The 24,949-nt window shown below is 46.5% G+C and overlaps 1 protein-coding gene across 9 annotated transcripts in view; it reads left to right on the forward strand.

The window, feature by feature from the left end:
* The window catches only part of Sash1 (SAM and SH3 domain containing 1), a 246,786-nt gene that overhangs the window by 209,085 nt on the left and 12,752 nt on the right, over window positions 1–24,949 (forward strand). For 5 of the 9 annotated variants that reach the window (XM_076552784.1, XM_042262305.2, XM_042262306.2 and 2 more), the window contains 8 exons: window positions 3,256–3,388; window positions 8,614–9,458; window positions 13,980–14,054; window positions 15,486–15,629; window positions 17,718–17,853; window positions 18,679–18,848; window positions 19,954–20,163; window positions 20,864–21,014. In XM_076552784.1, coding sequence (XP_076408899.1) covers window positions 3,256–3,388; window positions 8,614–9,458; window positions 13,980–14,054; window positions 15,486–15,629; window positions 17,718–17,853; window positions 18,679–18,848; window positions 19,954–20,163; window positions 20,864–21,014 — 1,864 coding nt within the window. Of the gene's footprint in view, window positions 1–2,831; window positions 3,107–3,255; window positions 3,389–8,613; window positions 9,459–13,979; window positions 14,055–15,485; window positions 15,630–17,717; window positions 17,854–18,678; window positions 18,849–19,953; window positions 20,164–20,863; window positions 21,015–24,949 lie in introns of those variants that run through there. The other 4 variants (XM_006984442.4, XM_076552785.1, XM_016002948.3 and 1 more) reach the window with 2 other exon arrangements.

The raw sequence follows: 24,949 nt of genomic DNA on the forward strand, positions 1-24,949 counted from the left end.
TTACTCAGTTTAGAAGAAATGCAGTCACTTGTGTCTTTATATTGAAACAGCTGGAGAGATTTTTTTTTAAAAAACTAGTATGTCATATGTTTCTTCCCTGGGACTCAAAAGGAATCCAGAAATTGATTCTTCCCATCAATAAAAACTGTCTTGAAGACTCCCAGGCTGACTACAGAGGAATCTTTTAATTAAAAAGGAAAAACGCACAAGTATCCATTTCTTCAATGGCCTGCCATATCAACCTGCCTAGGGTCCAGAGCGTGACATGACAGAGGAAGTCCGTGGTTGTCGTGCTTGGGATGTGTCAGTGGCCGACACCTCCAGAACCTCCACTGACTTAGAAGAATAGAAATAGCATCAGTTTAAAGTTCTCAGGAGCTCATGTTCCTCAAAATGTAGGTAGACCATGTGACCGATTGAGGAAGTGCCTGGACTGTGTTATTCTTCACCACAGTGAACGCAGGCTGACAAAAGGAAGGCTCCGATGGGGGAATGTTGGCTTTCAGTCTCATGTCCTGATGTGACTATTTTTATTTCTTCCTGGAAAGTTCATGCAAATGTACCTTTTCCGTGCATGGCTTGTGTCTCTGTAGAAGAGTTTTTGTGTTACTGATTCCTACATTCCAGTACTTTCTATGCACTCAAATGCTCACCCTCCCCAGTACACAAACCATCAACAGCCCACTACCAACAAATTAGCTATGGAGCGGATGTACATGACCGGTTTTTAATCTCATAATCTAGCTTCCTATCTCTTAAGTTCAAACAGTTGGTGCTTAATTCAACCTTGACTTGACTCTGGAATTTATTATAATGTCAAGGCTAGATACCTAGCCTGGTTTTGTTTGTTTGTTTGTTGTTGTTTGAATATACAGAAGCCTTGTGTAATAGAAGGTTAATTCTTCTGCTTGAGTTGCTGGCAATGGGAGGCTGCAATATTTTGAAACGTTTGCATGAATTCAGTGCACCGTGGATTACTGAGGTGCTCATGACCCAGAATGAGGGTAACCAAGTTCTCATGCCTCTGGTTGGCCACTCTGACCATTTCAGTTCATTACACGTCAACAAAGTAGAAATGAAATTTAAACCAGATGTTATCATTTTGTATTTGGAGCTAAGCTTACTATTTTAACTTTTTTTTTTTACCTTGCGCTTTTGAACTAAGTGCATTAACCATAATTGTTCAGCATAACCGCCCCCTTTTCCTTACTGAGATGGGGGGTAGGTTCCCATTTTCCTTCTAGTCTGCCAAGTAGATAGTGGGCAACTTTTTTTTTTTTTTTAAAGATTTGTTTATTTTTATTTTATGTGCATTGATGTTTTGCTTGCATGTGTCGGGGATTTGGTGTGTATGCCAGATCCCCTGGAACTGGAGTTACAAACAGCTGTGAACTCCATGTGGGTGCTGGGAATTGAACCCGGATCCTCTGGGAGAGCAGCCAGTGGCGCTCTTAACCAATGAGCCGTCTCTACAACCTGAATCTGCAGGCGGTGTTTTCCTAGGAACTTTAGAGAAGTTGGGCATAGATAGGGATGCACTTCACAGAATGGAAGACTGAGGAATATTCCAGTCTGATGATTTGCTGAAGTCTGTACTAATTAATCATCAGTGAGTGGATCGTTCACAGACAGTCAACAGGAATAAAGTACAGTGGCTCCATGAAGTGATCCCCAAGGCAAAGAGGTGGCAGAAAGTGGGTCAAACTTATCCAGAAGAGGGTACTATCATGCCGAGAAAATTATCTGTGCCCTCCCAGCATGTACCATTCCTGAGTAACCCACATGGTCTCCGTCTACCTTCTTTTGTGCCATTCTCTGCCAACACTTATTTACCCATTTTATTGCCTATAAAATTGAGATTAGGGAGAGATTTTCTTGGGGGAAGTCCCCTCACTGGTCTCGGATTAGAGATGTGGTTTGTTTTGTTTTGTTTTGTTGGGAGTGGGTGGGTGGGTTGAGTCATCTCTCTCCCGGAGGATTGCATGGAGGACATGAAGGGATGCTGTTGTCAAGAAGTGCAGGATTAGCTGGACCTGCTCACTGGCTGCAAGGGGTAGGCTAAGGCTGGGGTGCCCCCAAAGGCCGGGTGGTGCAGTGTGCAGCTTGCGCTCCGGTCGGGAAACTCCCTTTGCTTTTTCACAGTTTCAAGAGATACAGTAGAGGAAGCTGCATACTGAATGTCGGAATGGACTTGGAAACGAAGCCCTCATTCTGTTCACAAGGAAAGGATTGTTTTTAGCCCGGGTCACTGCTATGGAGAGAGAATTTTTTTTTTCTCTCTCTCTCCTCTGTAACGTTTGATACTTGAGGGAAAACAGCTGGGCCAGCGCACACTTGAATCGCTGCAGCATGGAATGGGATGCTAGGGAATATGGACTGTACTGTATGGCTGTAAAGGTCAGCTTTTTCCCTTGTTTCTCTGGAGGAATGTGGGGCTGTCCTCAGCCTTGCCTCGGGAGCCCTCAGAAGGAGCTGGGGGAGGCAGAAGGGACAGCTGTGATGTGGCAGGCAGTTAGAGCAAATAGGAAAGAGGAGTGTTTTCTTTCTTTCTTTCTTTCTTTCTTTCTTTCTTTCTTTCTTTCTTTCTTTCTCTCTCTCTCTCTCTCTCTCTCTCTCTCTCTCTCTCTCTCTTTTAATCTCTCTCTCTTTCCTTCCTTCCTTCCTTCCTTCCTTCCTTCCTTCCTTCCTTCCTTCCTTCCTTCCTTCCTTCCTTCCTTTCTTCCTTTCTCTCTCTCTCTCTTCTTTTTTTCATTACTTCCCCTTTTCTGCCTGCTGGTTTTGATTTTGGGGGGGGGGGGGGAGGGAGGGTGCTGGAAAAAGTCAACAAAATTTTGGTTTTGGAGAAGTGGTTGATGACCACGTTCAACAGCAAGTCCCGATGGGCCAGACAGAGGAGAGCCTGGCCCAAACCACAGCAGCGTAACTGGAATTACAGGGCCAGCTTGAGGAGAAAGTCCTGCTGGACTTGGCTTGAAAGACACAGGGAGCGGGATGGTGGGACAGACCCCCCCCACACACACACACATACTCCCCATGTGGTAGTCAATGCCAAGAATGTGTACTTTGTCCCTAGGACTGATTCTCTGCCGAACTGGGCCATCTGAGGGTATGTGGGGTTTTGTAAACCTGTTGGGTAGATTTATTGATATCCCAAGTTTGGTGGCAGAGCTGTGGCTGAGAGGCCAGCTATGCCAGCCGGGAGGGCACAGCTCTGGAGCAATTAACTGATTAACTGTTCCTCTGTTTCTTTGCCAGTCAAGAGAACAATCAGATGATGAGACCGAGGAGTCGGTGAAGTTTAAGAGGCTACACAAGCTGGTAAACTCTACTCGAAGAGTCAAAAAGAAACTAATTAGGGTGGAAGAAATGAAAAAGCCGAGCACTGAAGGTAAAAAGGGGGTGGGGGTGAGTGGGGGTGGGGGTGAGTGGGGGCGGGGAGACGGCAAACCCCACCCTGGTTCTTTCAGAAGAAATCACTTCGTGTCGGATTTTCAGTAGAGACAGAATATGATTTCAAGTGAGAAATGAATTGAGTTCTGGCTGAGGCTGACAGGGTTGATTCTGTGCCAGCAGGGCAATGCTCAGTGTTGTGGAATGAAGGATCCTGGTGTCCAGTATTTTGGGTACTTACTAATTCCAGTATGACAAAAGATGGGAAATGGCTAGGATCGGACGATAAAATCTGGAGGTGTGGGGCAGCTTTAATTACGAGCTCATGTTGCCATCCATAGCCCTCTATGTTCTCAGCATAGACTTCTCTGGAGCTTGCGATGCAGTGTATCTCATGCAGATTTGATACACCGTGCATCCATCTTGCCAAGCCACCTGACAATCAAGGCACTTAATATCCCTTCAAAGCCTCGAGGCTGCTTTGTTCTCCCAGGAAGCAATCTCACGTCTCTATTCACAAGGGGCTTTGAGGACCTTCAATTCTGAGGGGATCTTTAAGAGCTGCCTGGGAAGATGAAACAATAATGACAATGGGGACATCAAATGGGGAGCATCGGGATGAACAGGAACCTTTGAATTATAATTATGCTTGTTTAAATTATGACCTTCTTCATTTCCACTTTTAGTAGTATGCATAAACTATATGAAAATCTGCCCCCCAAAAGATCAAATAAAAGCTTAATATTCCTGAATGTTGCAGCATACAGCAAAAGGCCTACAATCCTAGTAGTCCTGAGCCTGGGAGAGGAGCTCTGTGGGCTACATAGTAACACCCTGACTTACCCCCACCCAGCTCTGAGATTTTCTCATTTATAAAATGGTAGTGAGTAAATTGGGAAAATAATGGATTGCTTTAATAAGAAATGGCATTACTTGTGGAGATAAGTCTATGTTAGGAGGAATTTCAGATTTTAACATGTGGGTGTTTAGAATGATTGTTCTAGAGGCCTTTTTGATCTTTGTAAACAAAACCAAGTTGTACCCAGGAGACTGAATTTCCTCTTATTTTCAAAGATTAGGGTTTCTTGCTACTATTGAAGCTTTCTAGTTCTGTTTGTTGTTGTTTGTTGATTTAATTCTTTAGGATGAAATTGAAGATGCTGGTAGCTGTAAAAGAATGGGGGATGAGAGGGAAAGTGGGGGGGGGTTGGCAAGAGACATAAGCTTGATGGATAACTTCATAAACGTGGATCTAACCTGAATTCTGTGTGAGTGTTTGTTGGTGTAGTAATTCTGTTTATATTTGAGTATAATGTCAGTTTCTATTTGGATGTTTTAATACCTGTCTGTTGGCCAAGGTTTCCACTGTGCAGAATTTGCCAAGCTTTTCTCACACGATGGCAGGCCTTACTGAAATGTGAAAACAGGGGAGAAGCTTGGACTTTGGTAGAGAACCATGCATTCACTCACCAACTGTGCGTGGTCAGGCGAACTTCATGCCGGGCCCAAATCAAATCTCAGCTGTGACAGTCAGAGCCGTGGGGCTTGTCCACGAAGTGAGTGACACCCTTTGTACTGAGCCCAGGTGACCAACCCAGCAGGACTTGGCCTGTGGCAGCCTTCATGCCAGAATAGTATATTATACATCTTGAAATATCCAAATTTGCGGACTATATCAATTCAACTATGTTTGGGGGTGGGGGGGCAGATGGCAAAATAACAAAAGAGGCAATGGAAGGCCAAAAGTGACCCACCTTACACATTTCTAGCTATGAAGTCATCTGAGTGTGGAGGGGCCTCACAGATGAAGACAGGCTGAATAAATTCAAGTTGCAAGCCTTGCTCATGTGTGTGTGTGTGTGTGTGTGTGTGTGTGTGTGTGTGTGTGTGTGTGTGTAGTTCAGAGTATCTGCCTTCAGCCCTCACGTGACCACTGTCTCTGAGGTTCCTATTGGCGGAAGAACCAGGAGGTGGGATAGGCTAGTTGAGTCTCGAGTCTCTTCCCCAGTGCCTGAGGGCTTAACAGAGATTTGAAGGCCGCACGGATGGCCTGCACGCCTGTGCCAATGCTAAGGCAAATAGTAGTCCTTTATTGAGATGCATTCTGCGTACGCGGCACTTTCCCCCACATTGAGAATTGATGTTGCCTTTTAATATGCCATCTCTGGAATACCCACCAGAGGCAGGCACTTACTCATTTCACCAGTAAGGAGACTGAGATAAAGAAGCCGGGGAACTTCCTCAAGGTCACTCAGCCAGCCAGCCAGCCAGCCAGCTGGACTTCCTCAGCATATCATATCCCTCCCCCCACCGCCCCCACCCCGGGCATCCTACTGCTCCTGAGAACTAGTGACTTTAGAGTCTCTCACCTGGTCCTCCCCCACCCTGACTTTCCAGGTATACCCCGACACAGCAGCCCTGGGTAGTCTTAAACACAGGCTGAGTTTGTGCCTATTGTCTGCCCCCGTCTGTGTGTTGTCTGTGGAGGTGGATGGCATTACCACCCCCCACAGTACAGGAGCACTGATAAGCCAATACAGGACCATCAGCTCCTGGGTGGTGCCTGTCAGCAAATGAGGAAGCTTCAGGTGTCTCTTTTTGTTAACACTTAGCAGTAACCGGATTGGGTATCACGTAAGGATACGTAGGTGTTGTAACAGAGGAGGCTCAGAGAGAAGCAGATGCCCAGGGTCCCAGAGCTATGGCTGAAGGCCAGAACTTGTGGAAAGCTGTATCCCTGTGGTCTCTCACCCTCCTGTTTCAGCTGCTTTAAGATAAAGGCCGCTGTGAAGCATGTTACACAGTGCGCAGGGCAGAGCTCACCTGGGTCTCCGCTCCTGCCATAGCGAAGCTGTTCCTGTAGGAGAAGAATGCTGTGTTCAGGGAGCCCGGGTCAGGGCTTCTGGGCTGCCTCTCAGACATGGACAGAATAAAGCTCGCTGTGCACAGGCCTGCTCACAAAGGCTGACGCAGCCTCTTCGGAGGCATTTCCACAGTCCGCTCAAAGCTCCTTACCAGGCAGGCACTGCCTTTCCAGGCCAAGGCTGCACATGTCGCCAACATGTGTGTCCCAGATAGTGCGAGGCCCAGTTGTGACAGAGGTGTTGACGCTGCTTATGGCTATCTTGAAAACACTCCAGAAGATGTTCAGACCATGGATGAGGAGCAGGCCCTGAGAGTACTGGGCAAAGCCCACCAGGCTCCCATGGAGCCTTTCAGGACTGATTATTTGAGAGCGGCCGTGGGACAGGGAAACTCCGCCAACGCTTTCCATGGATCTGTGCCACCTGGAGGGCTTACCATGGCCTTGTTCATTCACCGTGGGGCTACCTCTGCCACCAGGCTGGCCTCCAGTCTTAGCCCGGTTGCTTCTTCCTAGAAGCAGGGCACACTCTTTAGAAGTAACTATGTTTACTGGGGGAGGAAAAAAAAGAAGTACCATTGGTCTCCATACCTATTAGGGCATCTGGAGGAGGGGGCAGGAAGCAGCTCTCATATTTGTGTGCCGTCTGTGGTCAAGTTAAATCCTGTCCGAGCCCGGCCCTTGCCTTAAACTCTCCCAAAAGCTCCTCACGTGGTTCTTTAGTGAAGCTGGGGCTGGGCATCGTGTTGATCTCTCCTTCTTCCCTTGTCCCGTCCTTCTCTACCCCACTCGGTTCTGCCCATGAAGGTGGAGTTGCTCCCAAGTGGGATGTCAGAGCAGAGTTCTTCTGAAACTAATAGCCATCCAGTTACAGAGGGTGGCCATTTTTAGAATCTTCTAGAAGTGGGTGCCATTTTTGCCACCTCCTCTCACTCTCTCTTTTCCCCTGACACTTAAGCACTCTCTGGCACTCTTGGCACAGCTGGCATGTACAGTGCTGTCCTTGTGTTCCGGGGAACTCTGGATTTTTCCCCCCTCTCCCCCGTTCAGCTGGTGGAAAGCAGCGAGGCCCCAATGTTTCCTTATAATGAAGGGATGCAGCCAGTTGGGATCACTACACCCACAGCTTGACCTACTTCTTCCGTCACATCTGTTCACAGAAACACATGCCGAGAAGAACTTGGCTCTCTCCTGCCCGCCCATCCAGGCCTTTCCACTCGGCTCCTCCAGAGGGCTTGGCTCGCTACCTGGCCCCAGAGAGAGCTTCAAGGCCTGGAAGCCTGAGCCCAAGTGGAACACTTAGTGAGCTGCTTGCGTGTCAAGGCCCTTAAATGCCCTTACTCTTTCCTCCGGGGCTGGGTGGATGGGACTCTCTGGCTGGGATCACTCAGTTCCTCTGGCTTTTTGTATTTGGCCAGTCAACTGGAGACCATTTGTCAATCACATTTGCAAGTATAACCCTTTATGGTGTTTTCCCCACCCAAACTCTCTTGGAGATTTAATCACTTAAATGGCATATGTACCAATAAAAAAATATCAGTGTCTGCCACATGGCATTCATCACACTCCAACTCTAAAAGCCTCCAGAGCCGACATAAGGAGGGCCTTTCAGGATGGGGAAGACTGAGCCTGGCTTCTGAGGCTTGCCCTTATAAACCAGGGTGGCAATTATCTCGAAATGCTAACGCATATCATGGTAACGGCCGGCTTTGGTTTTGTAAATGGCATGTTTTAATAGGTCAAGGAAGATGTTGGTCTACAAACTTGTTTTGGAGGAGGAATTAAAGATATCACAAGTTCCCCTCACCCTCCCCCCCAGACCTATATATAGTACTAGGGTTTAAATGTAAAGCTGGACAAGTCCTCTTTAGATTTGAGCTATCTCTCTTTTGGTTTGGTTTGGTTTTTGGAGTCAGGGTCTCATGTAGCTTAGGCTGGCCTCGAACTCTGTATTTAGCGGGGGATGACATTGGACTCCTGATCCCCCTGCTTTCCACTTGTCACGGGCTGGGCTTGTAGTCAGGAACAAGCTTTTACTTTGAGTCTCGTTACATTGATGGGGTTGATCTTGAACTGGCTCTCCTCTGTCTTCCCAGTAGCTGGGATTACTGGCCTGTGCCACCACACATCCAGCGCTCACACAGGTTTAATGTTCAGCTTCCTTGAAACCATGCAATGCAGTTTGATTACCTTCTTTATTGCGTGTGCTTTGACATATGAATCGTGTTGGTGAAGAAGATCATAGTGTAGGCAGGGGAAACATCGCCATTAACTGTGTGAGCTAACTTGTGTTTTACGGGGACAGACAGATGTCTACGGGACGGACATTCACAGGGGACCTTGTGTTGATTCCCTTCCAGGTGGAGAGGAACACGTGTTTGAAAACTCCCCGGTCCTGGATGAAAGGTCCGCACTCTACTCTGGAGTGCACAAAAAGCCATTTTTCTATGATGGCTCCCCTGAGAAACCTCCAGAGGATGATTCAGAGTCCCTCACCCCATCTCCATCATCTAGCAGCCTGGATACTTGGGGAGCTGGCCGGAAGTTGGTCAAAACCTTCAGCAAAGGAGAAAGTCGGGGCCTGATTAAGCCCCCTAAGAAAATGGGGACATTCTTCTCCTACCCAGAAGAAGAAAAGGCCCAGAAAGTGTCCCGCTCCCTCACCGAAGGGGAGATGAAGAAAGGTCTCGGGTCCCTGAGTCATGGGGTAAGTACCGATGGCGTTTTCTTCTATGACAACCATCGGCGTAGGCACCACTTTCTGGTGTCCCTGGAGGAGGTTCAGAGTGTCCGTAAGCAAATCCGCTTGAAGAAAACGGATACAAATTACTCCTGTTCCAGAACTTTCCTCTGCCAGCGGCCCTCCAGGAAAGGAGTAAATGGCACTACCTGTGACCTGCTGCCCCGGCCGAAGCCCAAGGGGGGCTGCGGCGGCGGCGGCGGCTGCGGCTTCCCTGGCAGGAGGGGCCGAGGGCGCACCTCGGTCAGCGAGTTCAATATCACCTACGTGGTGGAGCGGAGTCTCTACAGCCACCTGAACCTGACCCAGCTCGTGCGTCCTGCCTCAGACAGGACGCTGAGCAAGGCTGAGAAGCAGGACCTGAGGCGGTGCTTGCTGGAGGAGGATGAGGAGGCGAAGAGGAAGTGGGCTGCCACGGTGGACCGCTGTACTAAAAGGGTTCTCTTGAGAATCCACCAGAAGTCCGTGAGTCGCCAGGATGGCCGTGAGGAAGGCCTTGTCATTTCCCTGATGTGCACTCAAGCAGTATGGCCTCTCTTCTTGCAAAGCTGCCTTCCTTTCTTCGCCTCGTCACTTGCGGGGCGGGGGGTCCATTTCACTGTCGCCGCCGATCTCTAGCCCTTCTTTCTTTAAGCAGTGGTGCCTTGCCCCATATTTCCATCTGCCTTCTGGCCAGCTGAAGCTGTTTGATTTTTTTTTTTTTTAAACTGAAGCTAAACCTTGAAGCCAATCTTCTAGGGTTCTAAGAGTGAGCTCTGGCTAACTTCTAGGAGTGGCTGTCTTCATGTCCAGCCATCTCGCCCCTTGACCTCAAAGAAGCAGAAGGATATTAAACTCTGAAAGAGGTGCTTCTTTTTCAGTTCATGGAAACAGTAGGACAGAGCTGACGGGAAGTCCGCCGCTGTCACCATTGTCAAGGACATTTCCTTGATTAGTAGATCCAGCCAGAGTGTTCTTCCTAAGAGAGAAGGGAAAAAAAATCAGCTAAAGCCCCTTTGTTTCAATTATTCTAATTCAGTAGTTTTTACCTTTTGAAACAGAGGGATTAGCATGTGGTAACGTCCTCAGCTGCCGCACAGGTTCTTATGCAGAGCATAGTAAAGTGCTTACTTAGATGATGACTTATATAATAGAAGGTTTTTGGTTTTGTTTTTCAGTTTTCATACTGAAAGAGCAGGAAAGCCTAGTTCCACTTTTCAGAGAGTGACTTAGTTCGAACTTGAAAGTATAGATATTCCGCCCCTGGAATTCCCACCTAACTTGGAGTTTGCACAATGGCGGATGTAAAAGGGGACAGAGTGAGGCCGGGCTGGCACTGCTGTGCCCTGGCACCTTGCTTAATCCCCCCGGGGCTGCTGGCCCAGAGCCCCTTTGAAAGTCTGAAAGAACCTTTAGAGAAGAATAGGCGTCCACGGTCGCTTTTCCCAGGGTTCCTTCACGTCCATGAATAGGATGTTCTTGTCCAGAACTGTATAACTGTAATTTAAATTCATGCAATCGAGTTGTGCTTTTGTGAAAACGAAGACGGCTTGGCCACTGCCATCCTTCCAGTGACCTCCTCTGGTTCTCAGAGAATCTTTGGGTCTTTCCTGGCTTTGGCGTTTTGAAAATATTCCCATGTGTGTTGACTTCCGTCCTAGATTTTAGTTTCTGTCTTTTTCCATTCCTGGGAGCCTTACGACACTTTTTATGCTATCAGTCTGTAGGGAAAGCTCTCCTTCTGTCCCTTCCTGTATCATGGCAACAATGTTTTGGTTTTTCTTTGTTTTGTTTTGTTTTAATATCAGAATTTTCTTCCTTACTCATTCAGTCAGTCTCTGGTGTATTCTGACCTCCATATCTTTTGTAAAACACTGGTCTTGGGGTCAGAGTTGAGCCCAGTTCATCTGCCAGCTTGCTTCCAAACATCAACGCTACTCACTAACGAAGGCACTGTGAGCTGGGTACTTTTAGTATGCTAAGAGCTTAACACAGACAGTACTGAGCATTTTTAATACCTGCAAAGTAATATATTTGGGGCTAAATTAGAAATCTGTGCATAGCTGCTCCTGTAAGTACAATTGTATCATTAGAAAAAATTAATTTACTCATTCTTCAGAAAACATAGGATAAAGTCAATCTTTTAACCGTAGAAACAGATGAGTGGATTTTTGTTTGCTTTTCTTATTTTGGTGCTGGGGCATGAACCCACAGCCTCATGCATGCCAAGTAAGTGCTCTGTCACTGGTCTTACACCCTCTTATTTCTTTGCATCTTTCCCTTAAAATGCTTCTTCCCATTCTCTTTGTTGTATACACTTCCTTCACTTTACCCCCAAAGTGCACAGTTGGCTTTAATCTTCAACCCTGATCTTTTTGTCCTTCAGAGACGCCATACTTGCTTGACGAAACCTCAGGGAAATGATAACGCTTTGAATTCACTGGAAACAGTCATGTGTCTTGCTTTTGATTTTTATTCATTCAATTTTTTTGTTTGGGAAAACAGACATGCATGACATTTTGGAATCTCGTCCCTTTCAAAATTCAGTCCCCTCTCCAAACATGTTCTCAACTGCATGCCCATCCCATTGACTCACTCACTCTCCTCATCCCAAGCATCATTCAAAAAATGTTTTTATAATTATCTATACAAGAGATGAATGAGCTAAAAATATTTTGCTTATGCTTCGTTTATGTAGATCACCAGAGTTCAAAGACTGTTTTCTTTTTCTTTCATTGTTCATAATAAATTCGTTTTCCCTCCTGAAGGAGTGCTGCTTTGAGCTCTGGTGATCTCACAAGAAGCGAGGACTTCCTCCAGGCAGCGCTCAGTGCTTGTTAACCCTTCACCAATGAAGAAGGGTCTGCTTCCCATACCTCAACACGTCGCTCGGAGAGATTTTAGCTGATGATTCTGTAAACCGTTCCATCCTTTAAGCCCTTTATTTTAGGCATAAATGCATACAGCAGGCACATGAAAACCCAAATAAGCCTCTAATTTATTACAGTCATCGTTTCCACATAAATTCCTTGTGAGTTATTTCATATGCATCAGAGAAAGCATGCTGGGCTCCAGTGTTGCGGGAGATGCTGTCATTTAAAGCAGGGACGTGCAAAAGCCATAAAGTGATCAGGCATCTGGGCGCCATCCCGTGTCTGGGAAGCCCTGAGTCACAGGAAAGGAACTAGAATAAAGTCCCCTGCCTTTGCAAAACTGAGAAAATGCATTTGGCACCATAAGCGACGAGGGAAAGTTAATGTTAAAAATTTGCCTTGAGGAGTGGCCATAATATTGCTTCCCAATTAGGTGAGCTGGTGATTCATTTTGTATAGGGGAGTCTTTCCCTTTTTGTGGACCAGATACAAAGCTGGTTGACTGTAAAGAAAGCAAAATTACCTTCTGGTGTTAGTATAACATTGAGCTAACCTCCACTGCAAAGTGAGCAAGGAACAACAGTGTTGCTAAGAGGTAGGTGGCTCCAAATGCCCTTCTTTTTGTTCCTCTCACGTGCCACAACCGCCACCTCCCTGTGTGGCCTGTTCCCAGAGGCTTTGATATTACTATTGAACTCCCAGTTCATAAAACCCAGAATGGAATCCCAGCCCCTCATTTGCATGTTTTTAATCTTGACTAAGCCTAACCTGCAACGCAATCAAGAGGAGCTCCCAGCCTCTTAGCAGAATCAAAGTGAAACATCAGAAGATAAACAAATGTCCAGAGTGTGTGTTCTCTGAGCTGCTGTGTGTCTGCTAAGGTCTTCAGGTATATGATGTAGAGAATGAGCAGGTGTGTGTGTGTATATGTGTGTGTGTGTGTGTGTGTGTGTGTGTGTGTGTGTGTGTCTTCAGATATATGATGTAGAGAGTATCAACTCAGAATCCTGACCTCAGAGAGTTTTAGTACCTGAGCTGTGCTCACATAGCCAGCAAGAAGCAGACTCAGAAGTTGGATCTATGTGCAATGTGAAAAGCCTAATCATTTTCCTCCCAGACTGAGTCTCCTATCTCGATGCAGTACATTAACATCTCTAAAATATATCTGATTAAAAGAAGCAGTGTTCGTAGTCTGCATTCTGCTTTTCTGTCCATCCCTTCCGTTCTGTGGCTAGCATGGTCTCTGAGCAGCAGGTAACACAAAACAGTAAAGCGCAAATCTGCTATTCACGTTTTCTCATCAACTGCTTTTAAAACATTGCCTGCAACAAAAATTAATGTGCCTTGGCGAGAGGAGACAGGCATGGGCATCGGATGATTTTGTTGTTGTTGTTGTTGTTAGAAAAGCAAGAGAAAATGGATGCAAGTTCTGGAAACAGAAAATTGTGGAAATATAAGTAGTTCTACAAAATTTGAAACCATCTAAAAAGTACAATGAACTTTTCATCCATTTTTTTTTTACAAAAGCATTTTTCCTTCTGAAAGTGGGGTGTGTGGTCAGTGACAGACACTTAATCAGCCCACCACCACCCAGTAGATGTGGTATCATCCACTGTGAGAAAAAAAGGTTATAATTAATTCAGTTGAGAGTTAGATGGGAAATTGATCATCATTTTTGGCCAGGATGGGGGAGGGGGACAGTAAGAGAATAACCCTGTTGGATGATAAACATACCTTCTTTCCCCCCCTTGAGGGTTTAAAACTAAATGACAGGAGTCGTTCAGAAAAGCCTGCTTTCCCTGGCAGAGCCCAGGACTCCCAAGACTACACGGAGCAGTGAGGGAGTCTTCCTGCACTGAGTTTATGAAGGTTTTTTTAAATTCTGGAGTCATTGTTTTTGCATGTTAAACGAATTTCAGATCCCCCAGTGACCTGTGAGAACACCAAATCAGGAAGGTCTCCTCTGACACGAATCATATGTTTTTCCCTCATCACGTCTCGTGTCATGTTCCCATCCTGTACATGTATTTGTGGCTCGGAGGTGTTCCGCACAGGGGACATGTGTGGGGTTGTCTGTGGGCTGTGACGTGAGCATAACTGGATCATTTCCACCCCACCCTCTCTTGTTCCACAGAGAACTTGCAGCTTTGGTGGATTCGACCTGACAAATCGTTCTCTGCACGTTGGCAGTAATAATTCGGACCCTCTGGTGAGTGGACCAGGAAGAAAAGCAGTCGGTGTGGACTGCAATGACCTGGGTGCTAACAGTCCCCTTTTTAGTGTCTGGGAGAGTTGATTCCGGCCCTGCTCAGTGGTTCCAAACCATATTTGCAAAGAAACTCTGTTACCCCCATCTCGAAGCTGTCCTACTGTCCTACGTGGAATGGACGATGGCCACCTGGGTCTCTTATCTCCTCAGAACATCACTGTTCTTAGTGCCTCTTCTCCAGTGTTCTTTAAGTAACACACACAGATGAGTTTGGCTCCATTGGCCTTAGTCATCCATGCCTCTGAGCTTTCGCTTCACACTAGTTTCGGTTGCACACAAGGTCTCTGATCTGATGGAGCCCTGCGATGAGGGTATCTGTGCAAGGCCCTCCAAGGGTGTGGGATCAGTGCGTGACTCTCCAAGGCCGATTGTTAAGTTTGGGTCTTTCTCATGTGAGGTGTCCTGAGGCAAGCCCAGTTTTCTTAATGTCAAAGCAAATCAGGGCCTCGATTGCCAAGGTTAATGTCTCCTCAGATATGCATTTGGGTCGTTGTCAGGGGCCAGGTCACTATGTTAAAGTTCCCTAAAATCCCGGCCCCAAAGGAGTAGGTAAGTTTTACTTGGTTTTGCTGGCCCCTTAAGTATTTTGCCTTGAAACTATAAAATGAAGATTTCATGCTCTATGGTTATTATGCTCTTATGTCAGCTAAAATATACATCTGTGAGATATGAAGTGTCACAAAATTTCCTGCAAGATTTAAGCTGTTTTATTTGCGCATCAAATTTTATTGATTCATAAGCCAATCATTTTATGTTGTCAATCTCTAAAAACACAGAAGTCCATCCCCGTTCCCCGTCCCCCCTCCCTGCCCCCATCCTTTCTTGGGAAGGTTTGTCTTTTAATGCAAAATAGAATGAGATGGCCACAGTCTAGCTTGTCCATGGAAGGAAATCATGCTCTTAGGGGTTGGCCACACTGAGTGTTACACGCAGTCCGATGCATCCTCCTACTTACCTTCTGCCCTCGGGGGAGTCAGTACTAGGGCCCCTCCCTTCTCCCCTGCTATTGGGGTTACCTGAACCTTGCTTCCTCTAAATCTCTCTGCACTAATGAAATGCAGGTCCCCTCAAGTGTTTTTAAATGGTAGGGAAAAAAAAATAATAACTGGAAAAGCATGCACTAAGATTAAATAAAATAAAAAGTGCCTGAAGGCCCAGTATAAACAGACAAACAAAATAACCTCTCAGTAGGTTTTAATTTCTAATCGCAAAGATAAATAACAGCCTTAAGTTAACAGAAGAAAAATGTGAAGATCCTGGGGAATGCTAATATTTTTTTCTGAGGTCTAGGACGTCACTGGTTTGAGTCAAGGAACCGGTTTCTAAGCCTTTATCTCCCAGGACTAATGGTATTTACCCTCTGTTTTGCAGGGTAAAGAGGGAGATTTTGTGTACAAAGAGGTAATCAAATCGCCAACCGCCTCCCGCATCTCTCTTGGGAAAAAGGTGAAATCAGTGAAAGAGACAATGAGGAAGAGGATGTCTAAAAAATACAGCAGCCCTGTCTCTGAGCAGGTAGGTAGCCATCTTGCTGTGACCCCAGTTCCTGCCGAGGATGGTCCACTTGGGCTACTGAATGGTGCTATGAGTGAGTGTGTGTGTGTTCCTTGGCATTAACCAGCTACTTGATCAGGCTGTATTTGTGTAGAAAAAGCAGGCGTTTTTCTACAGAAACTTTGGTTATACCATTAGGGCTTTCCGGACACTGTTCTTAGTTCTGGGACTACAAAGCACAGGCCCCGTGTGTTAGTGACGTCTCTGGTGGTTGCATCAAAACCCAAGACCAAAGCCACGTAAGGAAGGAAGAGAGGGGGCTTTATTTCAGCTCACAGTTTCAAGATTACAGCACATCTCGGCAGGCAAGTGGTGACTCGAGTCACCTGGTCACCTTGTAGCCACTGGCAGGAGGTAGAGAGAAGAGAACCTCAGAAAAGAACCTCTGTCTCCTGCTGCTCAGTTCTCTCTCTCCGTTCTGTGCAGTCCAGGACCCCAGCCCAAGGAATGATACCACCCACGTTCAGGGTGGGTCTTCCCACCTCAACTAATGTCATCGAGAAAACCCATCACAGACATGCCTGGAGCTTCGTTTCCACGGTGATTCTAAACCCTATCAAGTTTATTAGGATGAAACCCTCACAGCAGGCCTACCATTTCAGACAAAAGGAGACAAGGTCACATAAAAACGATTCTTAGTCCAGTCAGCACACTAGAATATACCTAGTGAATACATTTAAGCACAAGGGGTGTGTGGGGGGGGGGTGGGTGGGTGGGGGGTGTTCTTTTCTAAAACACCCTTGTTATTAATTATCTACCACTAGACGCCTCCTTCCAAAGCACCCTTTGGAGTTAGAGAGATGGCTCAGTGGTTAAGAGTCATTGGTGCTCTTACAAAGGACCTGGGTGTGGTTGCCAGCACCCACATGATGGCTCACAACAGTCTGTAACTCCAGTTCCAGGGAGTCCAGTGCCCTCTTCTGGTCGCTGCAGGTACTAGGTACCCATGTGGAATGCATACATACTTAAACATAATGCAAACACTCATGCACCAAAAATAAATGTGTGTGTGTGTGTGTGTGTGTGTGTGTGTGTGTGTGTGTGTGTGTGTCCTTAGCTGACTTTTTAGATGTAGGATATATTGTTCTAAAGCATGTAGCAGGTCTGAAGCGGAATTCTACAAAATACTTTCTGGCTTCTAGATTGCAATAGTCAGGCAGGTTTTTATTTGGGGTGGGAGTAGAAGGCTGTCTCACTGACTGACACCATATGTCGTCAGTAGATCACAAAAGGGATGTCTCACCCCTGGTTCTATAGAAAAAAATTTCATCATTATAAACATGTCCAGTTCTGTCTTAATTGCGCGTGTGGAAGGAAGAACGCCTGCCGGAGGTCTGAGAGGTCTGAACTTTGAGATAGTTTTGACCTTTGATTTCAAAACCTCCTTCTCTGACGCCTTCATGGTACTCACTTTGCAGCCTGTTAAAATACCTGCTTGAAATGCAGTACAGGATGCTTCTCCAGCCAGCCAATAAAGCCCGCTGAGACAGCAGGCATTTTTGCTCAGCTGCTGCCCCCTGGTGGCTAAACGCCAGCATCATCTTCAGCCTGTCACTACTTCAGCAATATTATATAAATAGAAACAACCTGGTCAAGTTGTTTCTAAGAAAGACACTTTTTCTTCATGTAAATATTTTCCCATTAAAGCTAATTAACTGCCCTCTGATTGTACTTCTCAATATTAAGAGTAGCTTGAATTTGCCCTGCATTTGAGACCCGACTTGTTCCTGGGCCACTGAGTATATATACTGAGTTGCTAAACCTTTAGCTGTTTTTAATAGATGGTAGATGGGGTTTTTCCTAGGAATTTTAAGAATAGCTGTTTGGTATTGAAAAACAACTTTGGAGTGATTAATAAACAGTCCTACGGGCTACAGACTTAAATGTAAAAAAAAAAAAAAAAGGATATAGGCTTTAAGGGAGAGTATTGTACATAGGTTCAGGTGTAGACATGACCATCAGTTTGACTAATAAAGTTGAGGACCAAATTAGAATTCTAAAACGTCACCTGTCTACTCGGGAAACTCAGTTCTACTGGGACTATTTCAGGACTCGGGGCTTGATGGAATGCCCAGCTCTCCTGCCTCAGTAAAGCCTGACCCTGAACACGTGGACAAGCCCAAGCTCAAAGCCGGGGGTTCTGTAGAAAGCCTTCGGAGTTCTCTGAGCGGCCAGAGCTCAATGAGTGAGTATTGCTTGCAATGGTTCATGATTTCCCTTTGGAGTTACAGCCAGACATTCATTTTGGGGCCTCAAGTTAAGGCAAGTTAAAGATGAGCAAGGCCAAGTATCTCCCCTTAGGGTACTATTATATATTTGTCCAGCTATGGTGCAGAAGGGGGGTGTTTAAGTTTTGATTGGTGAAGGTGGAAAATGCATCCCTGAGGGAGGATCTTCTAGTGGCCAATATGACTAAGCCATCCCAGGCCCAAGGATGGCTGGTGTTAACTGAACAGCGAGGAGGAGGAAGAGGTGGAGTGTGAATGGAGAACTTTAAGTTCTCTCTCTCTCAGGCAAGGTACCTGACCTCTGGGTTTGTTTCCTCCTCTGTAATACATGGAAGACATGGTGGACTGTGCAAAGGAGGTACTAAGTGCTATGGGCAAAGGCCAGAGCCTGGCACTGCAGCATCATCCTCTGCTGCGTCTCAGTGTCCCAAGGATGCCTGTCATGAGGATAAGGTGCTGGGAGTCCCCGGTCAACTTAGGAACTGGATTGGGATGACAGTCGAAAGACTCACACATCGGCCCGGCAGTGGTCCTGTCATGATGCTGTGGCTCACAGCTTCCCATCCTGGGCCTTTTCTGACACACAGTACTGTTGGTAAAATGCTGTGGCTCACAGCTTCCCATCCCGGGCCTTTACTAACACACAGTACTGTTGGTAAAATGCTGTGGCTCACAGCTTCCCATCCCGGGCCTTTTCTGACACACAGTACTACTGGTACCTTTCATCTTTCCTGCTTGGGAAGGCTATGCTTATCCCTCTTCTTCCTGTCCTCCCTGCGCAGGTGGCCAGACGGTGAGCACCACCGATTCCTCCACCAGCAACAGGGAAAGCGTCAAGTCCGAAGATGGAGATGATGAAGAGCCACCCTACCGGGGTCCCTTCTGTGGGCGTGCCCGCGTGCACACTGACTTCACCCCCAGTCCTTATGACACAGACTCTCTGAAGCTCAAGGTAGGATTGTCCCTGGTCTTGGGCAGCTTAACCCAGGCTCTCTTGTCTCTTGGGAAGGGTTTCTTTCTTCCCTGACATTGGGTGCTGGGATTCTTAGCATACAGACTAGACCATGTTTTGGCCACCCTGACCCCCACTGGTCTCCTTTAATAGTGAGAATAAAATAGAACCAGACAGTGGTCAAGACTGAGGAAGATATGCATTAGCTCTCAGTTACCACCTCCCTGACGCTACCCTTTGACCCTGGAGTCCTTCTAGAACTTCCATGCCCCTCCTTCTGTGCTTCCTTTATCTGAAGGGAATAGCTGCGGTGTGTGTGCACAGAGATGTTTATAGGGGCCCCTAAGATGCAGTTCGACCTAGTATAGGATGTGGCCACAGGTTAGGGGACACCCTCTTGAGACTGATGACAAGCTCTTCCTTCAGGACTAGGGTGCTGTTCCAAGAGCCAAGGCAGGCAGTCTAAGAGTCATGAGTGACAGCCAAGGCCCGCCCACTTGACCCTGCAGAGCAGGAGGCAGGGGAGGTTGTGACCTGGGGTCAGCGTAGCATCGAGCGTGGCTAGAAACGCTCTGCCTGCCCTCTGCCAAGCTCCCCATAATATCCTGTCTCAGCTGTTCAGAACAGTGACCCGTGGAGCCGGGAGTGGCGGCCCAGTCAGTAACATGTTTGCTGCCCAAAGCGTGAGCGTTCATATCGCCAGCACCCGTGTGAAAGCTGGGTATGGTGTCGCACCCCTGCATAACCAGTACCGTGGATACAGAGACAGGTGGACCAACCCCTGGAGCTCACTGGCCAGTTAGTCTAGCCGACTGATGAAATCTGGATTCAGTGAGAGTCCCTGTCTCAAAAAGAAGAGGGAACGCAATGGAGAAAACGACTGGACATTTACCTCTGGTCTCCACATACACGTGTGCACACACCCACGCCCACCTATGTGCATGGCCCATACGCACAAACACGCACAAAATTTAAGGAGGAAGCTGACTCCACCCGTGGGATCTGATCCTGATTTTGTAGCATTTCCCCAGCTTATCTGAATTATGTCATTTGCTCGTGCTTAAAAACGTGCCTAATCGAAAGACCTTTGTTCCCCGGGCCGCAGAAAGGAGATATCATTGATATAATCAGCAAGCCACCCATGGGTACCTGGATGGGCCTGTTGAACAACAAAGTCGGCACGTTCAAGTTCATCTATGTGGATGTGCTCAATGAGGAAGAGGAGAAACCCAAGCGTCCTGCCCGGAGGAGGAGGAAGGGAAGACCACCCCAGCCCAAGTCTGTGGAGGATCTCCTGGACCGGATCAACCTGAAGGTTAGTCCCTTGTTACTCTGGTCATATACTGGTGCGTTCTTATTAAACTGGGCAAGTGATCTCTATCATCATCTGGCACGTGTGTTAATTAATACTATGAGTATTCTACAAGAATAGTTACCCATAGTCTAATGTTGCCTTGACCTCTGTCTACTAAGGGTGATAGCATAAACTCTCTATCAGTATTCTGCTCACAGCCACCTCCATGGGACCATGAGGCCTTCTTACCCCTCCCTAGCTATAACTCCCAGCATCTTCTAGAAGAGGATGTCTCCAGTGGTAGATTCTGGTTTTCCACTTACAAAAACATCTTGCTCCTGAGAAATTTATAGGTTTTGCTAAGTTGGATTTTAATAAGCCCTCCAAATGTAAAAGGAGTCCTCACCACGGGCCATGTGGTGATAAAGGAATTAGTTCCCATCTAGGGCACAATGGCAATGATAGCAATTGGGATCCACCACAGCGTGCAGCAGATCCCTAGGTATCTTCCTAAACCATCAGTGGGTGAACCCATCCACCCCTATCTGCCTGCTAAGCCGGAAGACTGTGAGCCACAGAATATATTACAGATGATACTCATCTCTCAATTAGCATACAAATTATTACGGGAAAAAGTCTGAGGGGTCTCAGGCTAGTTTTTGGACATGCGTCACATGGCTGGGCCATGGACTCGCTTTGATCTTCTTGCTCTGTCTCACAGGAACACATGCCCACTTTCTTGTTCAATGGCTACGAAGACCTGGACACCTTCAAACTCCTGGAGGAAGAAGACTTAGATGAGTTAAACATCAGGGACCCAGAACACAGAGCAGTTCTCTTAACGGCGGTGGAGCTTTTACAGGAATATGACAGTAAGTTCATACACAGACAGACAGACAGACAGACAGACAGACACACACACACACACACACACACACACACACACACACACAAACACAGTGCTAGATGGACATTACCATCATCATTATGATTAGTATTGTCACCAACAGGCCTCACATAAGCTGTCATCATGTGCTTAGGGTCCCTGGAGTCACTCAGTTGGTCTCATGCTTTCCAAAGCCAAGGTTAATTTCCTATTGTAACAAGATAGTTTACAGGGCAGACATGCCTGTCGGTGTGGTACAGAAAGAATGCTGTACCAGGGCCTTCCTCAAGGACCAGCAGGCTCTACCTTGTTCTTGTTGGAATGTGCAGCCTTCAGCAGGTCAGTGAACATCCCTCGGTAAGAAAAAACAACAACAACAACAACAACAATAACAAAATGGCCAGTGACCTGCGAGTCTCTTTGCCCATCTAAGGGTCTGATTTTTTTTCTTACTGAATAGGCTTATTAGTGAATAAGTCAACCCATCAGTTTCCGTTCAAGAAGGAAATGCCTCTCTGAAGTGAGTATGTGGGGCAGGAATTCCCAAACTAAATATGAGAGCTTATTTTTATAACCTGTGATCAGAGTTCAGAGCACTGACAGTTTTTATTGCTGTTGCTTTGCAAAGCCAGGCTTATCCTGTCCTTTATTCTTCAGTCTGACATTTTAAAAAAAAATTCTTAAAATTATTCATCATGGAGGAAGTATCCCTCCCAGTTCTTGAATTCAAGTGCATTTTCTTTCCGTGTTCTGCTTCCAGGGGACCAGTAGCTAATGGCTTTCTACCCCTGCAAGACATACCAAAACCCTGGTTAATGATGGGGAAGAATTATACATCATAAATGGTCCCCGGCTCAGAATCGTCTTGCCTTTCTGATACCGAGAGAGCAATACACAGTTGGTAGAAACTATACTTCGAATTTTGAATCCCATTCTTTTTGTAGGTGAACAATGTGCGGTCTGCACACTAACAGTGCTGAGCAAGTGCTGTGGACCCCTGGTCAGCTCTGAGACCATGATGGGCAGCAGCTTACACTCTGCGCTGTCCCAGATTGCTGAATAGGATGTTCAGTGGATTAGGGATATTAAGTGCATTTTAGCTTTAATACTATCCGAGCACACTATTGTAAACTGAGGAACTTTTGTATTTACTGGCTGCCTAAGAGCCAGGAGAAAAGGAAGTCAGTAAATTCACTCTTTAAATTCACCAGTAACATAAAGGAAGGCTATCAAAAGAAGTCTGAACCTTAGTAGATGTCAGCTTGAGATCACTTCAGAGACAAGCCTTTGGACACATCCATGGGGAAATTACCTAGAATGAATTAGCTTTGGAGCATGCCTGTGCAGGATTGGGTAGATGAGCTTCATTGATGGGGAAAGACCCACCTTTGCTGTGGGTTGTCACCATTGCATGGGCTGAGATCCTGGACTCAACAGAGGAGAATGTGAACTGTGTATTAACATTCATCTCTGTCTGCCTGCTGACCGTGAATGCCACGTGACCAGCTGCGCAAGCACCTGCAGCCACACGTTCCCCACCAGGATGGACTTGTCCCTAAAACCCAAAGAAACTCTGCCTTCATCAGAGAATGTGTCGCAGTATCAGAAAAAGTAACTAATACACAAGGTTAACAGGCAGCCTTCAGGTCTAGACTTGGGAAGGGTCTTCTTGCCTGCTGTGGTGTCTTGTGACCAGGTCTCTGTAGCCTTTGACCCTCTAGAGATACCCTGGGGTCTCCGGCCAGGCTGTGTGTGAACAGCCTGTGTAGCGACTGGTATGGCTGACCTGCTCCATCAATATGAATTAAAACTGAACCATCTGTTCCTCTCGACCACATCTGCTCTGGATTATATGTCATTTACTCTCCTGCAACCATGGAGGACAGCTGGCTTATATACATCACCCGCTACATTTCCTGTTTCATTGAGATGTCAGAAGAGCAAAGCTAAATCTTGCATATCGGCAGGGATCTGAGCCTAGTTTGACATAACTCATTGGCTCAGACCCATTTCTAGGCTCATATCCTAAGATTTGTAACAGAATCATTTTATAGGATATCTTTATTCACCGTGATGCTAACTTGGAAGGCTCAGATGGACTCTTTGTTTCTTCCTAAATTCCATTTTGGGTCTATAGGTTCCCATTGTTTGCAGTTTCTCTGATACATAAAACAATATCTCCTTTTATTGATCTTGAAGTAAAGGCTTCGGGGCTCAACGGTTCTAATTAGTGTTGAGAGGTCACATCCAGATGTAGCCTAGTGATGTAAGACTTTCCATCCAGTGCAGTTAAATTCATTGTAATTAAGAAAATCTCCCTCCAAGGACCCCAGTCGCTTGGAGAGACACAGTCGCATTCTGCCAGACTCAGTTTGTATGCAGTCAAAAGCTAGTAAGGTTCCCGAAGATACGTGGGAACATCTTGAAGTGTTCTAGCTCACACTTCCACCGAAATTAACAAGTACATCTCTAGTATCGCTTGGAGGGCAGACTCATCCCGTGTCTCCCAATAGATGAGGAACAGTGGCCTGCAGTCAGTCTTCCATTTGGAGAAGATTGCCAGCTCACTCTTCCTTATACTCTTTTAGGTCCTCTAAAAAAAAAAATGTAGTAAAATACATATGCCATAGAGTTGGCTGCTTAGCCACTGCTAGGTAGGTGTACAGCTCAATAGAAACAGTCCTTTGGAGCTGGATATGGTAACTCACAGCTGCAATCTCAGCTCGCTGCTTCCTAGGGAAGTGACTGTTGCAGCAGGTAGGGCAGGATTACTGAAAGTCCCAGGCTAGCCTGGGCTACAGAGAGAGACCCTGACTGAAAGAGGGGAGGTGTTCATTTTTATAAGCCTCCTAATTAAAGGTTATTTGAAGTATGCAGGAAGCACAGAAAAAAATGAAGAAGATGTGTGCACAAGCACTTCCCGAATTCAGTGGCAGGGAACAGTCTGCCCTGTAGGAAGTACTGTAAACCCTTTGAAGGGGCTCCTCTGGGAACTCCATTTCCTCCCCTTCTTCCCCAGAAAACTGTTCTCTAGAGAGTGGTGTGTACCCTTATGTGCAATTGCTTTTGACGTTGGAGGGCCTTGGTGTCTTTGTAGTCTGCTCACCCATGTGAGTGGGTAGAGCAGGGAAGACCTGTAGATCGTGCATTCTGAGTCTCTTCAGGTTGTGACCAAATGAGCTTCCAGCCCTCTTGATCTTGTGTGACTGACAGTGGGCATCTTCCTTGTGGTCCTGAGTCTTCCCTCTGTTGGCAAGGATGCTAGGAAGTGTGGGAGAGAAGTCTAGACACACAGGGAGTCACCTCCCTCCCTCCTCCCTTCTTGTGAATATTGTGCTTGTCATATGTGTCCCACATGACTGTAAATTACACTATCGTTCTCAGGCATGGGAGAGAGCCTTTCCTTTTCTGTAAGAACAGGATTTGGTAGAGTGCCTGGTAAGGCTGGGATGGGTCCCAGGATGCACTTCTCAACAGCGGCAGGGATCGTGTTTTCTCTTGTGTCTGCTCTGGTGGCACTCACTCTGCAGTCTGTTTTGTTGCGCTGGTACACTCAACTGTTGGCACCCGCGGACGGATGAGTGATCCCTCTTCCTGGGTAGTCAAGGACAGCTCTAAGCCCTCATTTACAAGTATCATTTTTCTAAATAGCATGCTAGACCAGAACAAAGGGCACTCAAAATCCACAGTCTTCCACAGGATGAGCACATCACTGTAGAATGTTCCAGTTTGAGGTTGTCTGGTGGGGGGGGGGGGCAGTATTTGCTCATGTACTTCAATCATTGTTTGATAATTAGCACTCTTTGGGGCTATAATTTAAGAGCATGTTCTGACATCCTCTGTGGCATCATACTTGTTATAGAATGTTTTTCCTTTGAGAATACAAACAGGAAGTGTAAAGGGAATTCTGGGAACCCACCA

This window comes from Peromyscus maniculatus, chromosome 16 (genome assembly GCF_049852395.1).
Source record: "Peromyscus maniculatus bairdii isolate BWxNUB_F1_BW_parent chromosome 16, HU_Pman_BW_mat_3.1, whole genome shotgun sequence".
Taxonomy (NCBI): Eukaryota; Metazoa; Chordata; class Mammalia; order Rodentia; family Cricetidae; genus Peromyscus; species Peromyscus maniculatus.